This window comes from Abramis brama (assembly GCF_963993115.1).
Source record: "Abramis brama genome assembly, chromosome: 12".
Lineage (NCBI taxonomy): Eukaryota > Metazoa > Chordata > Actinopteri > Cypriniformes > Leuciscidae > Abramis > Abramis brama.
The window spans coordinates 35,913,307-35,937,959 of NC_139974.1; the positions used below are offsets into that span (position 1 = coordinate 35,913,307).

General features: G+C 36.5%; 1 protein-coding gene across 2 annotated transcripts in view; it reads left to right on the forward strand.

The window, feature by feature from the left end:
• The first annotated feature begins 375 nt into the window (after positions 1-375).
• The window catches only part of sfpq (splicing factor proline/glutamine-rich), a 29,429-nt gene continuing 5,151 nt past the window's right edge, over positions 376-24,653 (forward strand). The window contains exons 1-10 of one of the 2 annotated variants that reach the window (XM_084132113.1): positions 376-1,148; positions 1,627-1,815; positions 1,903-2,204; positions 2,314-2,409; positions 2,541-2,737; positions 2,854-2,938; positions 3,019-3,133; positions 3,220-3,268; positions 9,431-9,540; positions 13,523-14,023. In XM_084132113.1, the coding sequence (XP_083988239.1) occupies positions 561-1,148; positions 1,627-1,815; positions 1,903-2,204; positions 2,314-2,409; positions 2,541-2,737; positions 2,854-2,938; positions 3,019-3,133; positions 3,220-3,268; positions 9,431-9,540; positions 13,523-13,642 (1,851 nt within the window). In that variant the 5' untranslated portion in view covers positions 376-560 and the 3' untranslated portion in view covers positions 13,643-14,023. Of the gene's footprint in view, positions 1,149-1,626; positions 1,816-1,902; positions 2,205-2,313; positions 2,410-2,540; positions 2,738-2,853; positions 2,939-3,018; positions 3,134-3,219; positions 3,269-9,430; positions 9,541-13,522; positions 14,024-24,653 lie in introns of those variants that run through there. The other variant, XR_014608623.1, reaches the window with a different exon arrangement.

Sequence of the window (24,653 nt, forward strand, 5' to 3'; positions counted from 1 at the left end):
TTTTATGGGGACTGTAAAGTAGTAGGCTATTAGTAGTAGTATAGTAGTATATTAGTAGTATAGCCTATTCTATTTAAAAGTTTGCTGAAGTGTAGTGGCTATTTGTTTTCCACAAGGGAATTGTTTTTACTCATTGTGACCTATATTTGGGTAGTTTACTATCGTCCGATAAAAAGGCTTACCTCGAAATATTCCCTACATGACAAAAAAAAACGTTTTATACAGTCTATGGTAAAACCATAGCAAAAAGCCAAGTAGCCTATACTTTTAGTACACTCACTCAGTAATGGTTGAACTCACGAGCGCCACTAGAGCGCGCCCATTAACCATTAGGACCGTAGGATCTGATTTGGGGCGGAGACACTTGAGCACGTCACGCCTCCCATTTCTACGATCTTCTCACGCAACCAACGGCCATTTTACAAAGCCAGCGTTTAGAGAGCCGGTTATCCACTCCTCGTCGGCATCTTATCGTTAGTTTTGAATATAGTGCGCTATTTAACCTAATATATTACTCTCGAAAGGTTTTTTAACAGTTTTTCCTGCCCGCTTGTGAGAAAATGTCTCGTGACCGCTCCCGTAACCGTGGAGGATTCCAGCACCGAGGCCGCGGAGGAATGGGTATGGGAATGGGAATGCGTGGTGGGATGGGAAACCCTAACTTTCGAAATCAAAACCAGCATCCTTATCAAAACCGAGGACACCATATGGGTGGCGGGTTTAAGCCGAATCAGGGAAACCAGCCCAACCAGGCCTCTATAACACAGAAGCCACAGGAATCCAATCAGAACAAGCCTGTGGTCCAGTCACCTCCGGCGCAAGGCCCTGGTCTGGCCCAGCAAAGCAACAACAAAGGCCCTTCGCCTCAACAGACCGCCATCGCCGCTCCGCCGAAGATCCAGTCTCCGCCGCAGATCCAGTCTCCACCGCCACAGAAGATCCAGACTCCACCGCCGCAGAAGATCCAGTCTCCACCGCCACAGAATAACGCGAAAACCCCAGATCTTGGTTCCCCACAGAACCAGCTCAGAAAGAACCAACCAAAACTTGGATTGGGGAATGGTCAAAAACAGCCTGTTCCCATGCAGAAAGAACCGGAAAAGATGCTACCACCGCAACAACAGAGTAACGACGGCTCTCAGCCTCAGGTAAAATAACTTAATTCTTTGAAAAACGTAAAATAGTCAGTTTTAGTAATTGCTGATAATATAAGGGATTAGTGTGCGTTACATTTATAAAGTTATTATTTTAAAACACATTTTCAGTAGTACGGGGTACAGAGTCAGATCCGCCATTTTGTAGATGCTTAAACAAAGGTTGGACTCCCTAACGTTACTGCCCCCCCCATGTGTTTCGGTCGCTCTGACTGTATAAAGTGCATTGAGTGTGATTTATGTTTCGACGTTTATTTCGCTTTACTAACGTTAAGAACGCTTTTTGATATACTTTCGATGTTTTAGTGTGGCCTAGTTGTTTGATAAACTGCATTGCATTGTAGATGAGACCGTTCGCAAGCATTGTGAAGTAGGCCTAACATTTATTGATTTGCAGTATGACGCTCAAATTTAGCCCCACGATAGGTTTACCAGCAGATTTGCAGTTTTTATTGTGTGCCTTTGGATTTAGGAATTGAAGGCAACGCTATCTTTGCTGCGCAAGCCTGGGGAGAAAACCTACACTCAACGTTGCCGTCTGTTTATTGGAAACCTACCGAACGACATCACTGAAGCCGAATTCAGGAAATTGTTTGCAAAGTATGGGGAACCCAGTGAGATTTTCATCAATCAAAGCAAAGGTTTTGGATTCATCAGGCTGGTGAGACTTATAACTCATTCCTTGTAGGTGTAAAGTAAGTATTTTTAAATATGCATCATTTAATTTAGTCTTTTTATTTATTTTAAGGAATCCCGTGCTTTGGCAGAGGTTGCAAAAGCCGAGCTGGATGATATTCCGATGAAAGGCAGGCCTCTCAGAGTTCGCTTTGCCACTCATTCTGCTGCGCTTTCTGTGCGCAACTTATCTCCATTTGTGTCCAATGAGCTGCTGGAAGAGGCCTTCTCTCAGTTTGGAGTGGTGGAGAGAGCTGTAGTTATCGTAGATGACCGTGGCCGCTCAACAGGGAAGGGCATTGTTGAGTTTTCTTCCAAACCAGCTGCACGGAAGGCTATTGATCGTATCAGTGATGGAGTGTTCCTTCTCACTGCGTAAGTTATTATAATATGTACAATGACCATATGGTCTCATAAAATGGTCATTCTTTTTACTGGATAGACTTGTAGAAAATGTCTTTACATCATTTTATTATTTTTATAGGTCACCCCGTCCGATTGTGGTTGAATTGTTAGAGCAGTACGATGATGAGGATGGTTTGCCAGAGAAGCTTGCACAGAAGAACCCCAGTTATCAGAAGTAAGTTTCAAATAATCATGTTTATTTTACATTCTGTGACTAGAATCAAAGTCTCTTGTGATTAGCAGTTAATATGTTGTATTGGTCATAATCATAGATGCATTTGTTAATGAGCTTTGATTCGTCCTCAGAGAGCGAGATCAGCCTCCTCGGTTTGCCCGTCCTGGCACCTTTGAGTTTGAATACTCCCAGCGATGGAAGTCCCTTGATGAGATGGAGAAACAACAGAGGCAGCAAGTGGAGAAAAACATACGTGAGGCCCGTGAGAAGCTGGAAGGGGAGATGGAAGATGCCTATCATGAGCATCAAGCGAACATGCTCAGACAGGGTGAGTATTGTCTCTTGAATCAGTGTATTTGTTTTTGGCATTTTTACTGCATTGTTGTTGTTTTAAAATTAAGATTATGGGATGAATAATTGTTTGTGGGATTCATTTTTCTAAAGACCTCCTTAGACGTCAAGAGGAACTTCGTCGGATGGAAGAAATGCACAGTCAGGAGATGCAGAAACGTAAAGAGATGCAACTCAGGTATGTCTGATGTTGTGTATTGTGGTGCTGAAAACCCTTGCTGTGATCGTAGTTAACTGAGTGATTGTTCTCACCCACAGGCAGGAAGAGGAACGCCGTAGGAGAGAGGAGGAGATGATGCGGCAGAGGGAACTTGAAGAACAGATGAGGCGTAAACGCGAGGAGTCTTACAGAATGGGTGGCTTCATGGATAATGTAAGTAATGCTGCTAGAAAGCTCTTAGCATTTAAATGCCATATTTGTTGAATCCTTTTAAATAAAACCATTTCCTTTTTTTACAGAGAGAAAGGGAGATGAGAATGAATTCTAGTGGAGGCCTGGGGTTGGCTGGTAAGATGCATTCTAGATATGAAAACTTGCTGTTGTCTGCTGATATAATTCAACAATATACATATGAAGAGTTCAGATGCAAAAGCCTCTAAATGCCATCTGAAATTTGCTTATAGAATGATCATTTTTATCAAGCTTGTATATTTAAGTTCAGTAATTTCACTTAAATGACAATTAATAGGTAATCTTCATTGCCGTTTAAGTGAAATTATTGAATTTAAATATACGAGCTTGATAAAAATGATCATTCTATAAGAAAATTTCAGACGGCATTTAGAGGCTTTTGCATCTGAACTCTTCACATACATACATACATATACATATACATATACATATATATATATATATATATATATTTATTTATTAGACGTGCCGGTATTCAGTAATGCGATAAATCGCGGTAATGAATATGCACGATATTGTTATCGCGGGCACTTCAAAATACCGTGAAAAATAATAATCAGAATTTATATTTATAGAACGCGTATTAGCTTATTTTCCATCAACCGCTTAAACACTGCATATATATGCTGCGCTAAACACCTGCGCACTCTGATGTAAACAATCCCCACATGAAGCTCTGTGTGCATGCTAGTCTAACGTAAACAATCCTCACATGGAGAAGAAGCATGGCGGAAGGAGGAACGCTGCCGACGATTTATCCCCCTTCTAAAAGCAGGGCTGCCAACTCTACGCATTCAGCGTGAGACTCAAGCAATTTACACTTTTCACACGCTCTCGCGCCACATCCATTTTCAAACGCAGAGAAAAATCACGGAGCAAAGAGGACACTGACACCGACAGACTAGACAGAGCAGGTTACTTTTGATATGAAAAAAATGATCAGCTCTCAGGTTCTGTCCATACTCATAAATACCGTTTTGGCGCTTGTAAATGTGATGTGGCAGATCGCTGAAGCGCCTCAGTTCAAGTAAACCGATCATCTGTTACTTTTTATTTAAAGATACAGTACAACTTACCGAAAGGTATTTATGCCTCATACATAATATCGATCAATCAGTGTTTTTCAACCACGGAAAGAGGTCAATAAAACTGCAGGTGAACAATTATGTCACAGAACGTTACATTTACCTCAGGAAAGCCATTTAATGACCAACAAGTTAGTTGACTATAGAAAAAATAGCTATAGAGAGGAGTATTTTGCTAAATATGTGCACTATATTACATTTGTATTATATTTTTACTTGTGTCATAATTGTTATTATAATGAAAACCAAATTATATTTAATTTAGTTTTTAATTTTTAACCTTTAACCTGTTAACCGTTGCCAGTGCGTCGGCGCACTGAAGCGGTTTTATTTATATATAGTTCAAAGTTACTATCAGATTTAATGTTATACCTTGACAAACTATACATCATTAAAAAGATATAAGACTCAAGTTTCAGAATTTGACCACTATTGTATTCTGAGAAACTTATAGCGACAGTTATTTCTTAATTTGTGTCAGGAGTTATGAAATGAAAAAATTAGTCGATACCTTTGATATGAATTATGCGCGTCAGCCGCTTTCATTCATAAAAAACTCCCGTGCCGTCGTCATGACAGCGATACACAAAACAACGTGCCTCAGGGCTTTAGCTCAAAAATGTGCAGATTTGGAGAAATATTGATATATTCTCATAGGTTTACATCAGATTTCTATAGACAGGAATAATATTTATTGAATTTATACCCAAATGCGTCGATGTAATCATTATGAGCGTTTGCATAACTCTGATACTGTGTTTTCAATTCATACCAATAGCCTGAGGGCGCCCTCGCCGCCCTGTGCACAGTATTAGAACATGAAGAAGTGCCATAATCATGTGACAATCCAGGAAGCCTCGAACACACACAAAGCTAACAAAAGATCGCGCTGTAACTATGGCTGTAACATGCAGTTTTGAAGACAATAAACATGTTTGCTATGATATTTGAGTTACCTGTGTTTTTCAATCCATGCCAGGTATTTCCATAATAATAGATTATATTTATAATGTAATGCTAATCTATATAGAATCGTTGTGCAGAACACTATCCAATAGTATATTTTCTGTCTGATTTTTTATCTGAAGCCAAATTAGATCACAAAAAATTATTTAAAATACTCGATTTGCTTTATAAAGTAAGTTTATAAGCACAAACATGGTTTTAATCTCATAAATTGTCGTGTATTGATGGTGTGCTAAGCTAACATGCTAGCTAGCCCTAGGTGCACCTGCCACCTAGAAGTTATATTTTTATTATTTTTTGAATGCTTACTGAAATGTTTCTTTATTCAAGAAATGCATTTGATACAGTTTAAAATGTAAGGGTGAACTTTAAGAAAAGAAATTAGTGACTGAAACCATATGAATAGCCTGTGAATAGCCAGTCGTTAGTAACTATAATGCAGACAAAAGAAATGCATATTTAGAGCCATAACCGGGCTGGAGAGGTGTGAATGTGTGCAGGGGGAGACTGAGACTGAATGGGGCTCGTTTGCACCACAAAACAATAAAGACAATATACTGGATAGATGGTTAGAAGATGACAATAAACATCAGTAGCATTTTAGCGTCAAATCAAAATAAAGTCACATGACATGGTCTTGAAAAACATTTCACTAAATACAGAGTTTTGGACTTATTATCTTAAGATTTTAAACATAAAATGTTTAGACATGTGGCATTAGCTGTAGTGCATTTCTAGATTGCTCCAGTGCCAACTTCAATTTTTTTTTCATGAGGATGTTTCATAAAAAATAATTTCTAATAACTTTACAAAACTTTGAAGCTATTTATAACAATTTTTGCCATTATGACAATAATTAATTCTACATTTACAATAAACTGCCAGGTGTCAGCTTTCAAATGAGATCATACTTGTGCTTTTAGTACAAAGGGTTCATGAACTGTATCTGTTTCAGTTTGGGTATGTCATTTCTTGGGATTTTTCAAAAGTGGGGTTGCAGCTTAACAGGTTAATAATACCAGCTGACAGGGCTCTCTGTATGTTTACAGCATTATGTAAGATATATTTTTTCTTGACAAAAATTAACTATCTACTGTAGCCTACCTAATATTTATCCAAAGAGTCAATATTGAATCAAGATTGAAATCAAATCCCAAGAATTTAATTGAAATCGTGAAAATTGTGTAAAATTCTGTTTAGTTACCAAATGTTTTGACAATCACAATTACACATATTGTGATGCAAGTTGGTTTTTTCTACATCCCCCAACACATCGACATCCCATAATATGCATACCCACCGGATGTTCGTGAAGAAAATCTCATCTGACTCCCTAAACTCTACCCGGCCTTACTGACCTTGACTGCAGAAAGAAATTATTCCCAAGTTGCTTCTCACAGCATTTGTTGATTAGCTCAGAGAGAGAAAGAGAAACACAAAAGGCAATATATCTGAGTTTTTCACCTAGTGTATGACAGAGAGAGAGGCCCGAATGCTCAGTAATAAAATGAAAAGGGTGAAATATACACTGAACAAAATTATAAACGCAACACTTTTGTTTTTGCCCCCATTTTTCATGAGCTGAACTCAATGATCTAAGACTTTTTCTATGTGCACAAAAGGCCTATTTCTCAAATATTGTTCACAAATCCATCTAAATCTGTGTTAGTGAGGACTTCTTCTTGGCCAAGATAATCCATCCATCTCACAGGTGTCCTTCGGTTTGTCACCTTACGTTCTTAATCGGTTAATTCAATTCAATTCAAATTTATTTGTATAGCGCTTTTCACAATACATATTGTTTCAAAGCAGCTTTACAGAAAGTGCATTTCAGAAATGGACATAGAAAAATACAGTTAGTTAATCATACATTAATTTAGGGCATAAACATATCGCCAGCGTCGAGTCGTCTCTGCACGGGTGTGGGGGCATCTGTAGTTTCCATGGGAGGCTGAATACAAACTGGAGCTGACAATCTGTGTTTACCTCGGGACTAGCGTCCCGAGATGATAACAGAAAAGCAGATGGGAAATAATTAGCGTAGCTGCTGTTCATAACAGCATAACATAAAAGGGTTAACACTCTTTTGAAACCATTACTTTTGTCCTTCACTACCTCTTTCAGAAACAACATATTTGTTGTACATAAAGGTAGAAAATCAATACATGCAATGTTTACACACACATCTATGTCAAAAAACAAATTACATTTTCTCATAATTAAAAAGGTATGCAAGTATCATGTAAGGAAACCTGTGTAACCAGGGAACTACACTGCGACCAAAATGGTCGCATGTGCGACCTTTTGAAATGCCATTGCGACCCTAATTTTTAATGGGTCGCAAATGTATCACTGATTATTTTTGGACCTATGTTTTAGGCAATATGCTATGATTTACTATGAGCATTTATTAAAGCAGAAATGTGTATTTTAAGAATACGTTTTATAACGTGCTCTGAGCATTCAACACGTCAAGTTGGCTTCAGCCCCGCGACCGTTACTTAGATTAAAACGTTTCATTGTATCAGTGCTGCGCGAGCTCTCTCTCTCTCAAAACACGGACGCGCGCACACAGAGAGAGGAGATAATTGTAAAATGAAAATTGACGGGCTATAGTTTAAATTTTGTTCTTGCTTGTTTGTTTTTTTCTGTCAAAATGTCAAAGCATTTTGTATTATCCATCCGTGTTTTAAAATTCGTTAAATGACGAACGTTTTACTGTTAACACAGCCCTCGTTATATGTCGGATTCGTCTAACTTATACTTGATATTATTTTTAGAATAAGTGATTTATGCTATCATTGGACTGTCTATTCTTGTCAACTGTTTTCTATAAATATGTTTGTATTGGCTAACATTTATTCAGCTAATGCGTGTCCTGTTTAAAATGTGCAATGTTCAAAGCAAAGACAGCACGTCACAAATAGAAGCCCTTTTCCCTGTGGTATTTAGTATCATATTTGGATATTGGAATAATAAATTAAGTAGCCTATCTTAATTGTACACAATGTTCCTGTTTTTTTTTTTTTTTTTAACTGTTTTAGGGGTTTCTTAATTTTAGACAAGTTGACCAGCACACATTATATGCAATGCAATATAATGCATGTGTGTCCTATGTGTGACATATTTTGCAAACACAGGTAAAGATGCCCAATATCAGTCATTTCTAAAGTAAAAAAAAAAAAAATTGGAAGTTTTGGAAAATATCTCTATTTGATTATCAGTAAATTTGTTTTCTATACAGAGATATCGGTATCGGCCATAACAGCAATATTAATAATCGGTTATTATCGGTTATTATCGGTATCGGCCACAATTTTCACATCGGTGCATCACTACTTAAGAGTTCAGGAGTCTGCCCACCTGTGCCAACCATAGCATGTTGAAATCCATTTTGCACTTTATTGTGTACTGTATTTTCTATTGCAGTAAATCTATCCCAACCAATGTTAAAGAAAACAAAAACAAGATGGCAAGTAAAATAAAAAGCACATCTGTATGCAATACAGTTTCATTATTGTTCATTATTATCCAGAGCGGCTTACTATAAACAATTTGTGCGACCAAATCATGTTTTGCGCCAGTAACTGAAAAAGTTAGTAGCGCAAGTGCCACCAGTGGAAAAGGTTAGTGCAGTTCCCTGGTAACTCATGTAAGATTAACAAAATTGATCATGAATAAGCAGCAACTTCATTTTTAGGCTGTATGGTCAAATTTAGGGCTGTCACTAACTATTATTTTGGTAGTCGAGTAATCTGTCAATTTTTTGGACAATTGAGTAATCAGATTTTTTCTTTTCTTGAATGAACATTAATACCAACTGACTCCCACAGTTTGCAACATTAGAGAGATTTTTTTTTTTGAGAGAGAGAGAGAGAATTTGCCATGTACTGTATCTGATATATCCAAATAAATCAAATCGAATTGAATCAAAATCCAAATCGAATTGTAAACTTGTGAATCGTAATCAAACTGTGAAATTTGCAATGGCCTATTTCCGGGGCCTCTAAATTATCAACATGATCAAAACATGCAGAAAAACCTGTTGCACAATCTACCACATGCCGCCTTATGATTGATAGTTTTATTTTAATTTTATTTTTTTTACCTTCAGGTTGTGGTACTTAAACTTAAATTGCTGTGAAATCTTTGCATGCTTTTAAGAGTTAATGAAACTAATGTATGCCTTTTTTTAAAATATAAACAGATATGCCATTTGGGTCACCTGGCCAGAAGTTCCCATTGGCAGGAATGAATTTTGAAGGACACCAAGGAATGGGGGGATCAGCACAAGGGGGCATGGCGTCCAACGAAATGGTAATGTATTCCTGAGTTGAAAGCTGGAGTGAATGTGGCGGGAGTATGTGTGTGTTTTGAATGCTTGCTAATCTTTGAGTTGAGCTATTGTGGTTCATAGGAACTGAGGCCATTTTGTGTTTGAAGGTTTACAAGTTAGGTGTGGATGGATTATTTGTAGACCCGTCAGTGGGAAGGGCGTTTTTGATCCCTGTTGTGATTATTATAGTCCCTCCATCTAGTGGCAGAAGTTGTCAGCACTCAAGCTCAGCTCCCTTCACTGGTTCCTTCTCTTGTTGCTTTGCAAGTCTTTCTGCACTAAGGCTCATGAATTTTTATACACCTGCTTGCAACATGTACTTGTAAGTCCTGTCTAAATTGCAAATAAAGACAGGCATGTTTGCGCTCTGTTTGATGTGTAGCCTTTGAATTAGCAATGTGCCATCTTTTCAAACACGAGTCCTGGTCGGTGAAACCGTATGTGGTGAAACAATGCCCTATAAAATGCTGTGCTTGTTTTTGTGGTGAAATACTTTTGTAGGTTTTTATTTTTTATAACTGTTGCAAATCCATATAAAGTCATGTCAGTGCTGTGAAGGTAATCACATGGAAATGCTATTTCCATGCTTGGAGCTCTTTTTTGTAATTTTGAGAGACTGGGCATTTAGTGCAGATAAACTTGAGCAACTTAATCACAAAATGAAGATGAAATTAAGTTACAGTGACTGTGGCTGAGCTTTTGAGTAGCTGGTTGGAGGTATCCTGGTTGGCATTCATTGGATGGTGAAATTGGAGTTGGGTTTGACCCACATTTGCTGTAAAGAAAATGGATAAGGTGTCTGCTTAAACATGGCACACATTCTCTAATTGTCAAGAAATAATTAAGTTTTTTTTTTTCTGGTGTGCTTTGGATATTTCTACTAATTTAATTCAAGAGTTTAAGCATTTAGGTCTCAAAACAAGTACAACAGCAGTTTGTATTATGTAGCTACACTATGAAACTTACCATTTAAACCTTTTAATACCATAATTTAGGGGTGTGCGATATTGACAAAATATCATCTCAATATTTTCTTGGATTTTGTTAATGAAATTGCTTAGTGTTGTGCTGGTACCTTGGCAGATTTACGACTGCCGTGGACTGCTGAGTCCTAAAGTGTTTGTTATTTTTCATGTTCTGTGCAGTGGTCCGTTCGCATGAGTGACAGAAATTAAAATTTTTCGCATAGGGTTAATTTGAATTTTACCTTATCTTAATTTTTACCTTTTTATAAGGGCAGTTTTTCTTACCAAATTAAATGTAGCCTATGCATCATTTGTAAAATATTGCATTTGATCAATATTCAATTAGAATAAGACACTATAGGGCCCTATCAAATGAACTAGGTTATCAATCAAAAGAACTCAACTAAACTCCCTCTTTGCAATGCAAAGTAAACAGAAGTTGCATCTGAAGTGGCGTTTAGATGCATTTACACATACTGTTAAATGCTGCTCAGGGATGACAAATGCACTTAACCTACAGTTACAACTGCAAAAATAATGTTGTTTTAAAATAAAATGTGTGTGAAATGATTTTCAAATTGAATAGATACTTTCAAATGGAATCACCAGTGGGTGGTGGAAACACACTGCATTCTTCGTGTGATTTGCTTAACTATATAATGATATAAATATAGCCTAAAAGACATACTCGATACAGGGGCATTTTACTGCATTTTAATAGAGTAAATCACACAGTGAGAGCGTGCTCTCTAACCCCTGTTTTCGCAGACAAGGCTTGAGCCTAGTCCCAGACTAAAATGCATGTTTGAGCTGTATTAACTGGAAGCAAGTTGTACTGGCATTTCTTAAAATATGTCACTGCCACTGTTTCGTCTCAAGATGCACATCAGTTTTTGTTGTTTTTTCTAAGGAACGTTTAAAAAAGTTTAAATGCCCTTATTGAACCAAGGCCTAATCCTGGCTTTATTTAAGCCCTGTCTCTGAAACCGGCCTAAATGCGCATGTGCAGTCTGACCTAAATTGATAAGGCTTCATCACGCAGTGTGCTCTCTAGCCATGTTTTGGGACATACTCAATGTCACATTGCACATCGTTAAAACAATTACTATATTATCGTAGATGATATATCGCACACCCCTATGATAAATTTTATATCACAGACCTATGAATTTCTATTACATGTTTACTTGCCCAAGCTTTTGCTGAGAAGCTCTGTGTTGCAGGAAAGTAATTCAGCAGGAAGGCTTTACAAATTGTTGGATTGTTGAACTTGTTGCCTGTGTGCTACTTTCACTTCAGTATTTTTATAGCTGAACCTTTTGATTCCCCAGTTGACAGGCAGTGTTGCTAGAAATGGGGGAATTGGGGTTTCTGTCCGATATAATTCAGCAAGTAGGAATAAAATATCTCCATTTCAAAGGGGCATTTAAGGAGTAGAATCTGTAAGTGAAACCTGAGCATGATCTCATCCTGTTGTCAGATATAAAACTCGATAAGTGGAACTCTTGCAACTTGCAAAGCAGAAAGAGACTTTCTGTATTGAAACTGTTTGATCTTTCTAAGTGTCTGAAGGCAAGTATGTTGTCTTAATGTTTAGTTTTATACCTGAATGAACTTTTAGTAGGTAAGAATCTCATATTTTTAACTTTTAAAGTCAACATGAAATCAAAATGGACCCCATGTACTTTCTTCAATGCAAGTTAATGTTTTTGTGCTTTTATTTAAAAAAATGTTAACTTGCTCCACCTCAAACTATTGTCCTTGTTGGCTGATGTCACCAACACCACCTAAATTTAGGCCTATGAGTGCTGGTTGTGTTTTAAGAGGAGAACAGTCCTCAACTCGCCTTCAAGTCCTGCCTTAGAATATATATATTTTTTCTGTTGAATATTGTTTGGCTTAGAAATGTTGCTTTACAGAACAAAAATGGTTTGCAATTAGTTTCATGTTGACTTTAAGCAGTCAACCATTTTTGAAGAAAGAAAAAAACTACATGCCACAAGTGGTTAGTGGCAGTTCTTTTTGCAGAATTGTCAATGTGCTGTATCAATGTTTAATATAAAACTTAACAACCCTGTGCTTTCACAGTATTAAACGAATTATGATCATCTGAAATCTGTAACATTGCGATTCACTGCATCACTTTTTGTGTTAGTCTCCATGGGCTAAACTTTTCAGTTGAACTTTGATAAAGATAAAATAGGAAAATGCTGCGTGCTTATTCAGGCACTGCCTCTATTTCATCCAATTAACCATCACGACTGCATGTTCTGACAAGTGTCTCAGCCTATATCTGATGAACATCATAATTACAATAAATTTAAGAAAAATGTCTAAAATGTAACTAATGGCTAAATAGCAAAAATAGTCTGAATAGAAAAAAGAAAAAAAATGAATTAATAAAAAAAAAAAATTCTAAAAATTAATTTCTGAACATATGCGTTAAGTATTTATGAGTAGTTTTACTTTATTATACAAATCGCATTTGAAAAAGTGTTTTTTACATTCAAAGAAAGATTTAATTTTTATTAAATATAAGCTTCTATTCATAATGTAGTAATTTGTAATTGCCCATTGGGCAAGGAGGGTTTTTGTCTATTAATGAAGTACAAACCCCTTTGCCATAATCTTAAGTTTAGGGCATCCAACAGTAAGCTCAACTTTGAGACAATTCTGCTTCGATCTAGTATTTGAATCCTGCAGTTTTTTTTTATCTTAGCAGCGCTATTGGAATGCAATGTAATGGTATTTGACTAATGAATACATTACCCTCTCTTCCTTTTCCTATGTCACCTCTGGCACCTGTGGATCTGCGTGTTGGAACTGTTTCGCCGATTGTTTTCCTTGGATCCCACTTAAATAATACTTTTGCTCAAAATATGAACTCATGGAACTCGTTACCCTTTATTGCTTTTCTCCCATTCCCATGGACGTAAACTCCATAATTTCTACAAAACTAAATCCCCAACTGATACATAACTGAAAACGGTCCGTGTAGCGCAATGAGCGTTTCCCACAAGGTGGGCCCGGTGGTCCAAGGGGCATGGGTGCTGGAAACCCAGGATTTGGCAGGGTCCGTGAGGAATATGATGGAGCTGCCAAGAAGCCTCGCTTCTGATCTGGCACTTTAAAAGCAAAGTTTGTATGTGGAATTCCAGAGGCTCAGTTCTGGAGTCACAATTGATGTATTTAAGTTTAAAGAATTTTCTTGCAATTTTAGCCTGAAAACTCATCCCATTTGTGGCAAGATTTTTTCGTCCTATTTTTATTTTGTATTCTTAATAGGTTTAATAAAACCATTGAAGTCAGCACTGGCTTAGTGCTGCCAACATGTAATCCACTTTCTAATTAGTCTTTATCTTGTCATGTTACTTGTGTTATGCTGGTGAATATTGTAAATTTGTTCTGATCTTTCTATGGCTGTGTTCTGTGCCATTCACATTTAAAATACTACATGTACATTTTCAATAAAGAGTGCAGTTGGTTCTCCCAAACCCCATTCAGGTGTTGGCACAATGTTTAATTTTGTGATGTGTCAGGCATCTTAACACCTGACACATCATACACCCATAGGCATCTAGGACATTTTCTTCATCTTAAAGGTTGTTGCTTGGAGTTGTACTTAATGAAACCTTTAGGGCTGCCCCCGACTAAAGATTTTTTCTAATCGACTTGTAGTCGTTCATTTAAGGCATTGGTTGACTAATCTGGCTTTTATATTAAAGTATATACTGAGCATTTAATATATAGCCTATTCGGTGCTCATAGCAACAAGACATTTTAATTTATTAATAAACTAGTGTTTTCTAAGTCCGTGTCATCTGTAAAGATGAGGTTGACTATGCTGACTCTTCATCTCTGCAGTTTAGTGGCTGGATGCGCCTTTCATACAGATTATATTTCGGAGTATTCGTTTTCATTTTAAAGTAGACATTTCAAGCTTTCTATAGATATATTTCTCATGTCTGTGATGCAAGTAGCCTATATACTGAGTTTCGGTTCATTTTTGTGACTCGCTCCAGTTCACGGAAACCAAGAGGGCAGAAAGCACATGTTTGTTTTCTTTATTTTAAAAAAGCACAACATTTTGTTGTGAGTTTACACAAGTAAAAGTAGACTGTTACAGTTTTGATATTTTACTCTTATCTGTATGACCCAAAATGACAGTGTTAAGTTATTTCCACTTATCAGGAATAAATGCAAGTGAAAGGCATGCAGTAAGCGCACTAATACTTGAGCTCTCAGACTCCGCACAAGCACTTGGATATGCGCCTAATAATAGCGCACATTTATCTAGGTTAACGTTAGAGTTAGCAACCGTGTAAAGTAGCTACTACTTGCATGATTGATGGATGATGGGCAAACATTTGGATTACCGCCAGCACCCACCGTTAGCGATCTGTCCCTCACGCACTCCGTGACTCACGCCACTTTCTGTGGCTGTTTTGGTTTGTTTTTTTGCGGCTAACAGAGTAATACAATTTGTCAACTATTAGGGGGGCAGCCCTAGATATTTTTATATTATAGTTAAGTTTAGATTTAGCATTGACATTGAACAACTTGGCTATTAAGTTAAACATGGATTGCTGGTGTGATATCAATTTACTTTTCTTTTATTATTTGAAAGTATAGTTTGAACAAGATGACTTGGTTTCATTTGTTTACAAATTAGACCCCAGATTGGTTCTACAGCAAAAACACACATCGCATTGATTTCAATCATAAATTATAGTTAAAAAAAAAAGAATGACAAAACAGGTTAACTGTGGATCGCAGTCGCAGAAAAATTTATTCTACTAATCTATTTTATAACAAGTTTTTTTTTTCTCTCTCAAGTTACCAGTAGTTTGAGTTTTTTGTTGTTGTTGTTTTTGTTTTTTTGCTGCCACCTATAGCTTAATTGGATTATTTTAGATGAGTATGTCACTTTGATGCCACGAGTGTCACCAAGTGGTATTGAGGAAATAATTACTTCAAACATTTTTCCAGTGAACTCCCACCTTCATCTTCCAATGGTTGGATAAACCAATAAACTCACCCCAAACTCACCATTGGTTAAGCTGTGGACCCGTTGGGATGCTTATACAACAGATCAATGTTGTGATTGCTGTTTTTGGGAAATCAACATTTTACTGTTGTTTTTTTTGTTTTGTTTTTTTTTAAATCTTTTTTTATATATAAAATGTCATGGACATACAACATTTTGGCTATTGACAGAATCCTTGGAAACTTGAATGGAATTCTTCTGATTAATATTTGTTGCACTTCAATTTCTTTGCGAAAGAATGGAAAAACATTGAATAAACTTACATTTTGGAACAAATCATTAATGCCTGGCATGTGCGGACAGTTGATTCACAAGCAATGCCTGTCAAGTTTTATGAAACCAAAAGGGATTGGAGAATCAAACTAATCTGAGTTTGTTCTTGGATGGCAATCTAACTATCACAAACATTACAAATGTTTTTTTTTTTTACATGATTTACAAGGATCCATTTAAAAAGTATATTGCTGTCATTATAGGTTAATTACTCAAACTATTAACATTTTATGATTTGACATGATCTTATTAGGTCTGGGTGTTGTATAGACTTTGTAAGGTGTATATAGATATATTTTAACAAAAAGTCTTATGTGATAAGACATTAGCATTTATTCCCAGAGTGAGCTTCTGTGGGAAAGTGCAAGATCCAATTTGTCTTAAACATGAGACATACTTCATATTACGTTGCTCTGATGTTCGAGATGTTTTCCTCACTTACATGACTTGCGTTTTGCGGGTATATTCTCATCTGTATATGTTAGAAAGTTACACAAGTATTTCTGTTTTGCATTAAGGCTTTGCATTAAGGATTAAGCAAGAAAATCTTCTCTGAACGAGCACCGGTCCAATGCATGAATGTCCAACAGATGGCTTGCAATAATTCTGAAATATTTTAGATGCATTTTACAAAGACTCTTTGAAATTTTACGTATGGTACAGGCAAGTAGTAACTGTAAAGGGACTATTGTAATGGGTAAAACAAATGTCATATAATTACTATAAGATGAGAATGTTCCTTTCAACCTCTTAACAATTAACATTAGTGCTTTTATTTTATCTTTTAATTAGTTTAACCTTTATTTGATTTTAATTACTTTAAGAAGCAATTTTAGAATGTAATATTTATATTTTAAATTTTATTTTGCACAATTTACAGCCTAGCCTACATGGATACATCCGCTGTGTTTTCCTAGCCTTCAATTTGCACATTGTTTGGAGAACAACATTTTGCAGGATATGAAATAACTTTTTTTTTTATATATATATATATACCAAAAAAAATCCCTAGTTTCCCCAGCCCTAGTTATACAAGTAGAACTAGTAAAAGTCAACTTGTGCAGCGGTTACAGGGACACAAATACTTGTTCACCAAGTAGCATGTTACTTGTGATTTAATTTCTACCATTTTATCCTTTTCTAGTTAAGATGGATGACTCAAAATAAAATCTTCAAAATATTGCTACTCATCTATTCTTGAAAGCACAGTTTAAATGGTTAAATTTTGCTTGATGTGTAGTATCCACAGCACCACCTCAATGTTTCAGTTGATTGTAGTTCGTTTTGCCAGTCAAAACAAAATCAATTTGCATAGTTGGTAGCATTTTTCAATGTGCCAAGACAACGAAATAGCTTGCTTTGCTTTACCCTCCATGTCTTTGTATGATTTGAGAGGTGCTGCATAGAATGTTATTTCTGTATATTTGCAACCATTAGTAAGCATTGGAGTAAGGCCCAATTGCAGGTTAGCTTGTAAACGATGAGCAAAATACAAAAACGAATAATAATGCAAACTACAAATCAAAATAAACAAGAAGCAAGGCTTGTGTTGTGGGTAACACTGTTTCTAGAAATGGTTTACACCTTCCTTATCTTTGTAAAACTCTCTAGGTCAGTTATCAATAAGTTAATAGCCTAATTCTCTATTAGAATAATTATAACGTTGCATTTTTCATATTAAAGCTTGACTTCTATATTGTAATATCATAGCCTGGCAAGCCAGACCTACATCAAGATGTTAGGTCTGGCAACTCTTCATAGACACTGCTCAATCCGAGGGGCGGGATAAACGGCTGTCTTTCAAATTCCCTCTGCACGCAATAGGACAGCGCTTCAACCAACCAGAGTGTTTTCCCAACAGCGGAGCTAGTTGATGGATTCAACTTTTGCCATATCTGGCCGGCAAAACTACGAACACATCTTCCTTTTTTTAAGAATGACTTAAGTGCCGTTTCTCAAAGAAAAACGTAACTCCAAGTCCTCCAGAGTCTCGGCCAAAGCCGATCGAAAGACTGTTCTCCAGCAGCCGCCATTCTTTTTCAAGTAGCAGGGAACCGTTGCAACTCTGTCGCCATTGTTAAGCCCGCCCCACCTACTCAATACACAACGTGATTGGCCTGACCTAATTTAGGTTTTTGTAGCTCGAAAGTCAATGGAGAGTTGCTAGACTACCCTGGCTGCAAAATACATTTGCTGCCGCTAGGGTGCGTCTAGATTTCTAGGCTAGTAATATCACTGATTTAATTTAAAATTATATTTTTTGGGAGAGAAACACATTGGCATTAACATCCAACAAAGCCGTTATTTTGGAATGAGTGATATACCAATTTAAATTATCTTTATTCTCCAAGTAACTGTTAACACTGTCAAGCTTTTCTTCTAACACATGTTCTGCTGCTGTCAAAGCTGGAGACAGAAGCAATTAATTTGACAATTATCTCACTAAGAAAAAGTTAATATAATTGCCAAATTTATTTAATTTCACTTTGCATGATGTAAGACCTATATGTTGGGCATTTAAGTGGACCAGTTTTCTGTGTAAAAAATGTCCTTATTCCTGACCCATGCCATTGGTCATTTACAAGTCAATCTATTTTGCTATTTCCTTTTGGAGCGAGGACACAGCTACCAATTAGCTTACTTTCTTCTACATTGTTCATTTCTTTCTACATTTTTAAAAAAAGGTAATGGTAGTGTAATTTAAACAAATTTCTTGATTTGAATGACATGCAATATGAGTTGACATTATTCTGTAAACTCTATTTTGCTATTGCCTTTGGAGCAAGGACACAGCTACCAATTAGCTTGATTTCTTCTACATTCTTCATTTCTTTCTACATTTAAAAAAAAAATGTAATGGTACTATAATTATTAAAACAAAAATTTCTTAATTTGAACGCCATGTGCAATATGAGATGACATTTTGTTGCTAGTGAACATTTAATGTAACATTTTGTATTTAAATCACATGGCTTATGCAATTAAGGTAATTTTAACATCAAGAATGGAGCTGGAAAAAGGTAACTTCACTTACAGATTTTCCAAGATACATTGTGGTAATGTATTGTCTATTGTGTTGGTTTTCTATACATTTTTTTCCTTAACAGGTTTGTTCGTGACTTCCGAAGTATCTTCGAGTTTGGAACTCTTTTGGATTTTAGCCATTTATCCACTATTAATCTAAGCCTCATACCGCATGCCGCCCATGGACTGTTCACCAGCTGTCTAATGCATAATGCTCACAAAATGGCTGGAGATTTTTCAGAACACCAGGCTCTAGTCTGATTGGCTGGCTTTTAATTTTCAGGATGCTTAGGTTTTTGTCAGTCTACCTGGAAATATGTACAATTTCCCAGGCTTCTTCAATGAGCACTTCAAGGGAAGAACTAGTCGCTGGATTTACCAAAGATTGTGATGTTCGAGGCATTAAAACTTCAAGAGCTTTGTTCAAGACACTTGGTAGCAAGTACACAAGTCATCATTGACCACACCAGTATGTTACGTCTTGTTCTTAGAGTTTTATCTCTTAACCACCGTGTGTTAAAACAGACCATGCTTGGTCAGTTCATGTCAGTTTGTCACCCCTTTTGCTCTAGGTCATCTGTTTTTGGGCAGAATGAATGTCAGCCTAATCCACTGCAAAATATGACATTATGGTATGTAACCATTTATTTATCATTGACCAAATCCATGTAGGCTTGTTTGTCTGATTTGGAACAACCAAGTTTATTTTGCTTCATTACAATTATTAGTGTGGCACGCACCTTACATTTTTGTGTCCCAAATTTAGAGTATTGCTATTAATTTTAAAGTTCTTGAGCAGAATTCATGAAACATTTTAATAAATCTTTTCATAGTTGCTATTTTGTTTTCAAACTTTAAAAAGATATATTTTTTAACATTTTGTATTCCAAAAAACATCTGGGGGAAAAAAGATCTTAGTCATTTAAACATACTCTTAAAGTTTGTTTCTACTTGTCTTAAATCCCCAAAGGTAAGACCACACACACACAGATACAGGATGCGTTCCAGGGCTTGACTATAAAAACTACCTGAGGCCAGCGTGAGACGCTCGAGTCAGTTGACTGAATTGTAATTGGCTCGATTGATTACACAATCGAAACGCATGCATTACGGATGTCAATTTACACAAATTCCCATGATCGATCATCAGTTAAATGAATTGAATCAATTAATAGATTAAAGGTTAGCCTTAATATTGCAATATGCGTCTAGAGCAGTGGCAAATTAGCCAACTACATGAGTGTGTGCAAATGCTGATCAAATGAAATGAGAAGGGTTTTAGTCTAAAAAAGGGCTAGTATAATTGTAAAATGAGTCGATGTGATTGATCATTTAATTAAATGACTTATGTAATCGAATATAACGACCAATAGCCTACAGCGTGTCAACAACGCCGCCTCAGAATGTATAACTCCTGTTGTGGATGCTTCTGTAACAATGCACTGAAACATGGCAACTAAACCCAATGAAGTCGCAACAATTCTCATTGTTCTCGGTGTTCTCTTATATTATAATGTTATGTAATATGACAGCCACAATCATAGTTATTAGTCATGCATTGCGGTCTTGAGCTGCATGCACTGAATGAACATCGGTAAACTAAAGAGCTTTTGCTAGCGGGTTATTTTAACTCAACGAAACGCATCCTATATGAGATTAATCAGATATATGTACAAAATAAACATATTACAAATTATATCTGCACACAATGACACGAATGCACAAGTGAATTTGAGCAAAGTTACGTGCTAGTCAGAATGTGTAACTCCTGTTGTGGATGTGCTTATCCTGGAGCAACACACTAAAACACAGCAAACCCAAAGAAATCATAACGTTTTATAACAATATTGTTCGGTATAATGTTATGTAATATGACAGTCCCAGTCGTAGTTGTTATTAGTCGCACATTGCCGTTTGAGCTGCATGCGCTGAAGCTGACCACGGGCACGCTTTATACCGCATTAATTCTAAACCCATTAAAATTAAAGCCTGTTATTACAGTTCTTAAATATTTGAGAACTTGTGAATTTTTCAAGAAATACACAACATAAATTCCAAGGAGTTTGTAAGAATGTTCTTATTGTTTTAACGTATGATCTTTAATCCAGCCATAGTTATTAATTTTAGAATTAAAATATTGTAGTCCATAGTTGTAGGATAGCAACCATTATTATTTGTGATATTGAAGTTGTTCTATTATGTGGTTCCTTTTGAGCAACTTTTTTCAGTTTAGACTACATTTCCCTTGACTGCATTGTTGAGGATCAAGATATTTTTGACATACCTGTTTTTTATTTTATTTTAATGTTGGTTCAGTGTGATGATCTTTGAGTAATTCAAAATGAGTATGGAATTTAAAGGGCTAAAACTTATTTTTCTGAATTTATGAATCTAATCAAACCCTCAAATTGCAGAAGCTGATTTCTTCAAGAAACAAGTGATGAACCATTTGAGAACTGCTAAGGATTGCCCTTAATTTAGGCAGTTTGGGGATTTTGTTTTTGTCTTGTTTGAGTCGTAAATTGACATTTGCATAATACTTCAATTTGTAAGCTTTGAGTAAGATGAATTGCTTTCAAATTGCTATGCATTAGAGATGCGCGGATCAGCTCTAACGTCACTCGAATCCACTGTTATAAACAAATCATCCACCCGCTACACACCACACCATTGTTTTACATTACAATTACATTAAGCGTGATGATATGGTAACATATTACACTGAAGTAGGCTGCTTTTAAATCAACATTTATTTAAATTTTGTTTAAACATTTTTTTTTTTACCCCACATAGGGGTAATTGCTGGTATGTGAGCAAAAGCAAGAGATGTGCATTTAATTCCGATAAAGCAATGCAAGCGTGCAGCTCTGAAAGCATGAGCAGCGCATCACACACAAAAGTTACTGACTGACAGCTTTTTACAATTTTATTTGTTCCACTTAGCTTTGAGGGGGGGAAAAAACAATGTTAATGGTATACATTTCGGAGCTATGAAGTATATAAAGTCCTGTTAAAAATTCCCCACATTGCACGATGACGGTGCTGCATGTGCAAACTCTGTTAATGCTGGTCTCTTCATGTGTTTCAAGTAGCTCAGTGTTTCTTCAGCAAGCTGTCACAAATGAAACTTGTGTTCAGCGTTGCATCCTAAACACAGTTTAATTCAATAAAAATAGTGAGACTAAATTGTTACCAGTGCTGATGCCGCTCTCTCTCCCATTGTGGTCTTTGATCATGAAATTAGCTGATGATTAAAAAAAAGACTTTGGCATGAACTCCATGGAATTTGTTAATTAAAACTAATTTTATGGAAAATTGCTTCCATTTTTGGAAAACACCAGAATTTTCACTTTATTTTTTAGTTAAAGCTGTTAAGTTATTAAGCAATGCCTCATGTAGGGTCCTTTGTTTTATATAATGAGTCTGACCACTAAGAGGTGCTCTAGGCATATTGTTTTCTTTGATTAGTTTTCCCTGAAGAGATGTACATTGTTAAAAACGAAAGTAAAAGATTGAAACATCTTGCGTTTTACTATAAATTGAGAGTTCCAGGTCTTTAAAATCAACACATAATGATTAGCCTGGTTAAAACCAGACCATTCTCAGTAGTAACTGAGTTATGGTCTGGCAAAGCTTCATTAATAACTCATTTCCAAAGGGGCGTCACCAACGGACATCACTCAAATGCCTCTGGGCGCAATTGGATAGACCTAAAACCAATCAGAGCGATCGTCATTGTGTAAAGCCATATGCCTGATCCCAGTTCGCCTAAGTTACACTACGCCATAAAAGTATGTACTCTTTTTGTGAAGAAAAGGCATTTACTTTTGAACGTGTAGCAAAAAAGTAGGCAAGCTTTGGGACATACTACTTTGTCATCTTTATCGGACGGATTTGTCACGTGCATCCTGTCACGTAAACTGCCCTGTCAATCATCTTGTCACAGTTAAAATCCTCTATTAAATCTAATTTAATTTCCTACCGTTTCGGAGAGAAATGTAGTAGCACGTTCATCTGCCAGTGGGTCTTTCATGGAGACTGTCCTCATGTGTTTGCAATTTGAATATAATAATGCATTTAAAAGTTGATGCGCCTCGCCAACGGACGTCGCTCAAATGCCTCTGGGCGCAATTGGATAGACCTAAAACCAATCAGAGCGATCGTCATTGTGTAAAGCCCGCCTCAACGTTTCTGATTAGTGCCGCGATTTCGACGGATTAGGAATGGGCTTGAATGAGCTCTTTGCCAAACTACTTGCAGAGCAAATCTAAATTTGCCGGAAGTTGTCTGGGTTTTTCCAGGCTACATAATGATTTATTTGTCATCCAACTGCAATTTTTGAAATGCTTTTATTACTTGACCGCAGCGTCCTTGGATATAACCGCGATCCGTGCATCACTACTATGCATTGTCAAAAAACACAATCTAATATTTTTCTGAAGACTACTCTAAACCAACCAGTCAGAGTTTTCGAATATTATTTCGAGTATTCAGTGTTTGAGCAAAGACAGGAGGGCTGTTTAGAAGCATCAGGAAATTAATTAATCTGAATACTCTCCTGTATTTTCACCTTCTCAAATACTTTTGGCCTTGAATGTATGGGAGGAGTTTTCAAATTCCCACCTGAAGCTTTTGTAGCTAGTTTCTTGGATATTAGCAGGAAGAGAAAGATAAATTAACTGGCTTCTCATTTTTCAAGAACACTACACCACCTCCAGGCTTGGTAAGTGCAAAACGCATGATTATTTCACAGTCTGCCAAGTCCTGCAATCAAGCCATTTTAATTGTGGCTGTTTTTTCATCAATTTAGCTCTACGGTTTACTCCCATCCACCTTATTTTTAACATAATAGCGGGCGCGACCATTGTAACTTGAATGTGTCGGTTTCTGGTCTCATCCACTTTCAGTTATTTTAGCTGCACAAAAACTGGCTGTTATGCTGCTTGATATTGTAAACTGATACTTGTTATATTATTTTAATTTAAAATGATTTTACCATTTGCAGCATTTTGTTATTCTTGTTTCTCTATAGTGGCAAATTAATCTGAAGTCTCAGCACATTCACAGAAAATAGCTTACTTCCGCGTTGAAGAATAAGGTGGATTTATTTATTTTTAGTCCTGATTCAAACTGGGCGAAGAGGGATCGGGGGGGGGGGGGGGAATCACTGATCAACTTCAGACCATTTTTGAAGAAATGGGTCATTCAGTGAAAATTACTCGCCCTTGTGTCATTCCAAACCTATATGATTTTCTTCTGAGATACACAAATATATAGTGGAAAGCATTTTTCAAGCTCATCAAAAAGCTCCAATATTAGTCCATAGGAAATGTACAATATCAATCAAATCAAGAGGTCAATGTGGCGAATTTATTTAAGGTTGAGTTTTCCTGATCCTGTGATCAAAGCTGAATTTTCAGCATCATTATTTCAGTCTTCAGTATCACATGATCCTTCAGAAATCATTCCAATATGATGATTTGTTGAACAGTTGTATTTCTTGATGATTTTTTGGAAATCGTGATAAAAGTTTTTCAGGATTCTTTAAATAGAAGTATAAAATAAAATACGGAATGAATGTGTGGAATGGCCAATCATGATTCCATACCCCTCTCAGAGTTGCCTCAATATAATTTGTTCAGATGACTCAAAAAAGGGTTGACTAAAGACAAATGTGTGAAATTTCACAGAACGATAAATGTGACCGCACCTTTAGGCCCCATTTACACCTGGTATTAAGATGTTTTGGTTGATCAGATCACAAGTGGACAAAACTGAATACAGG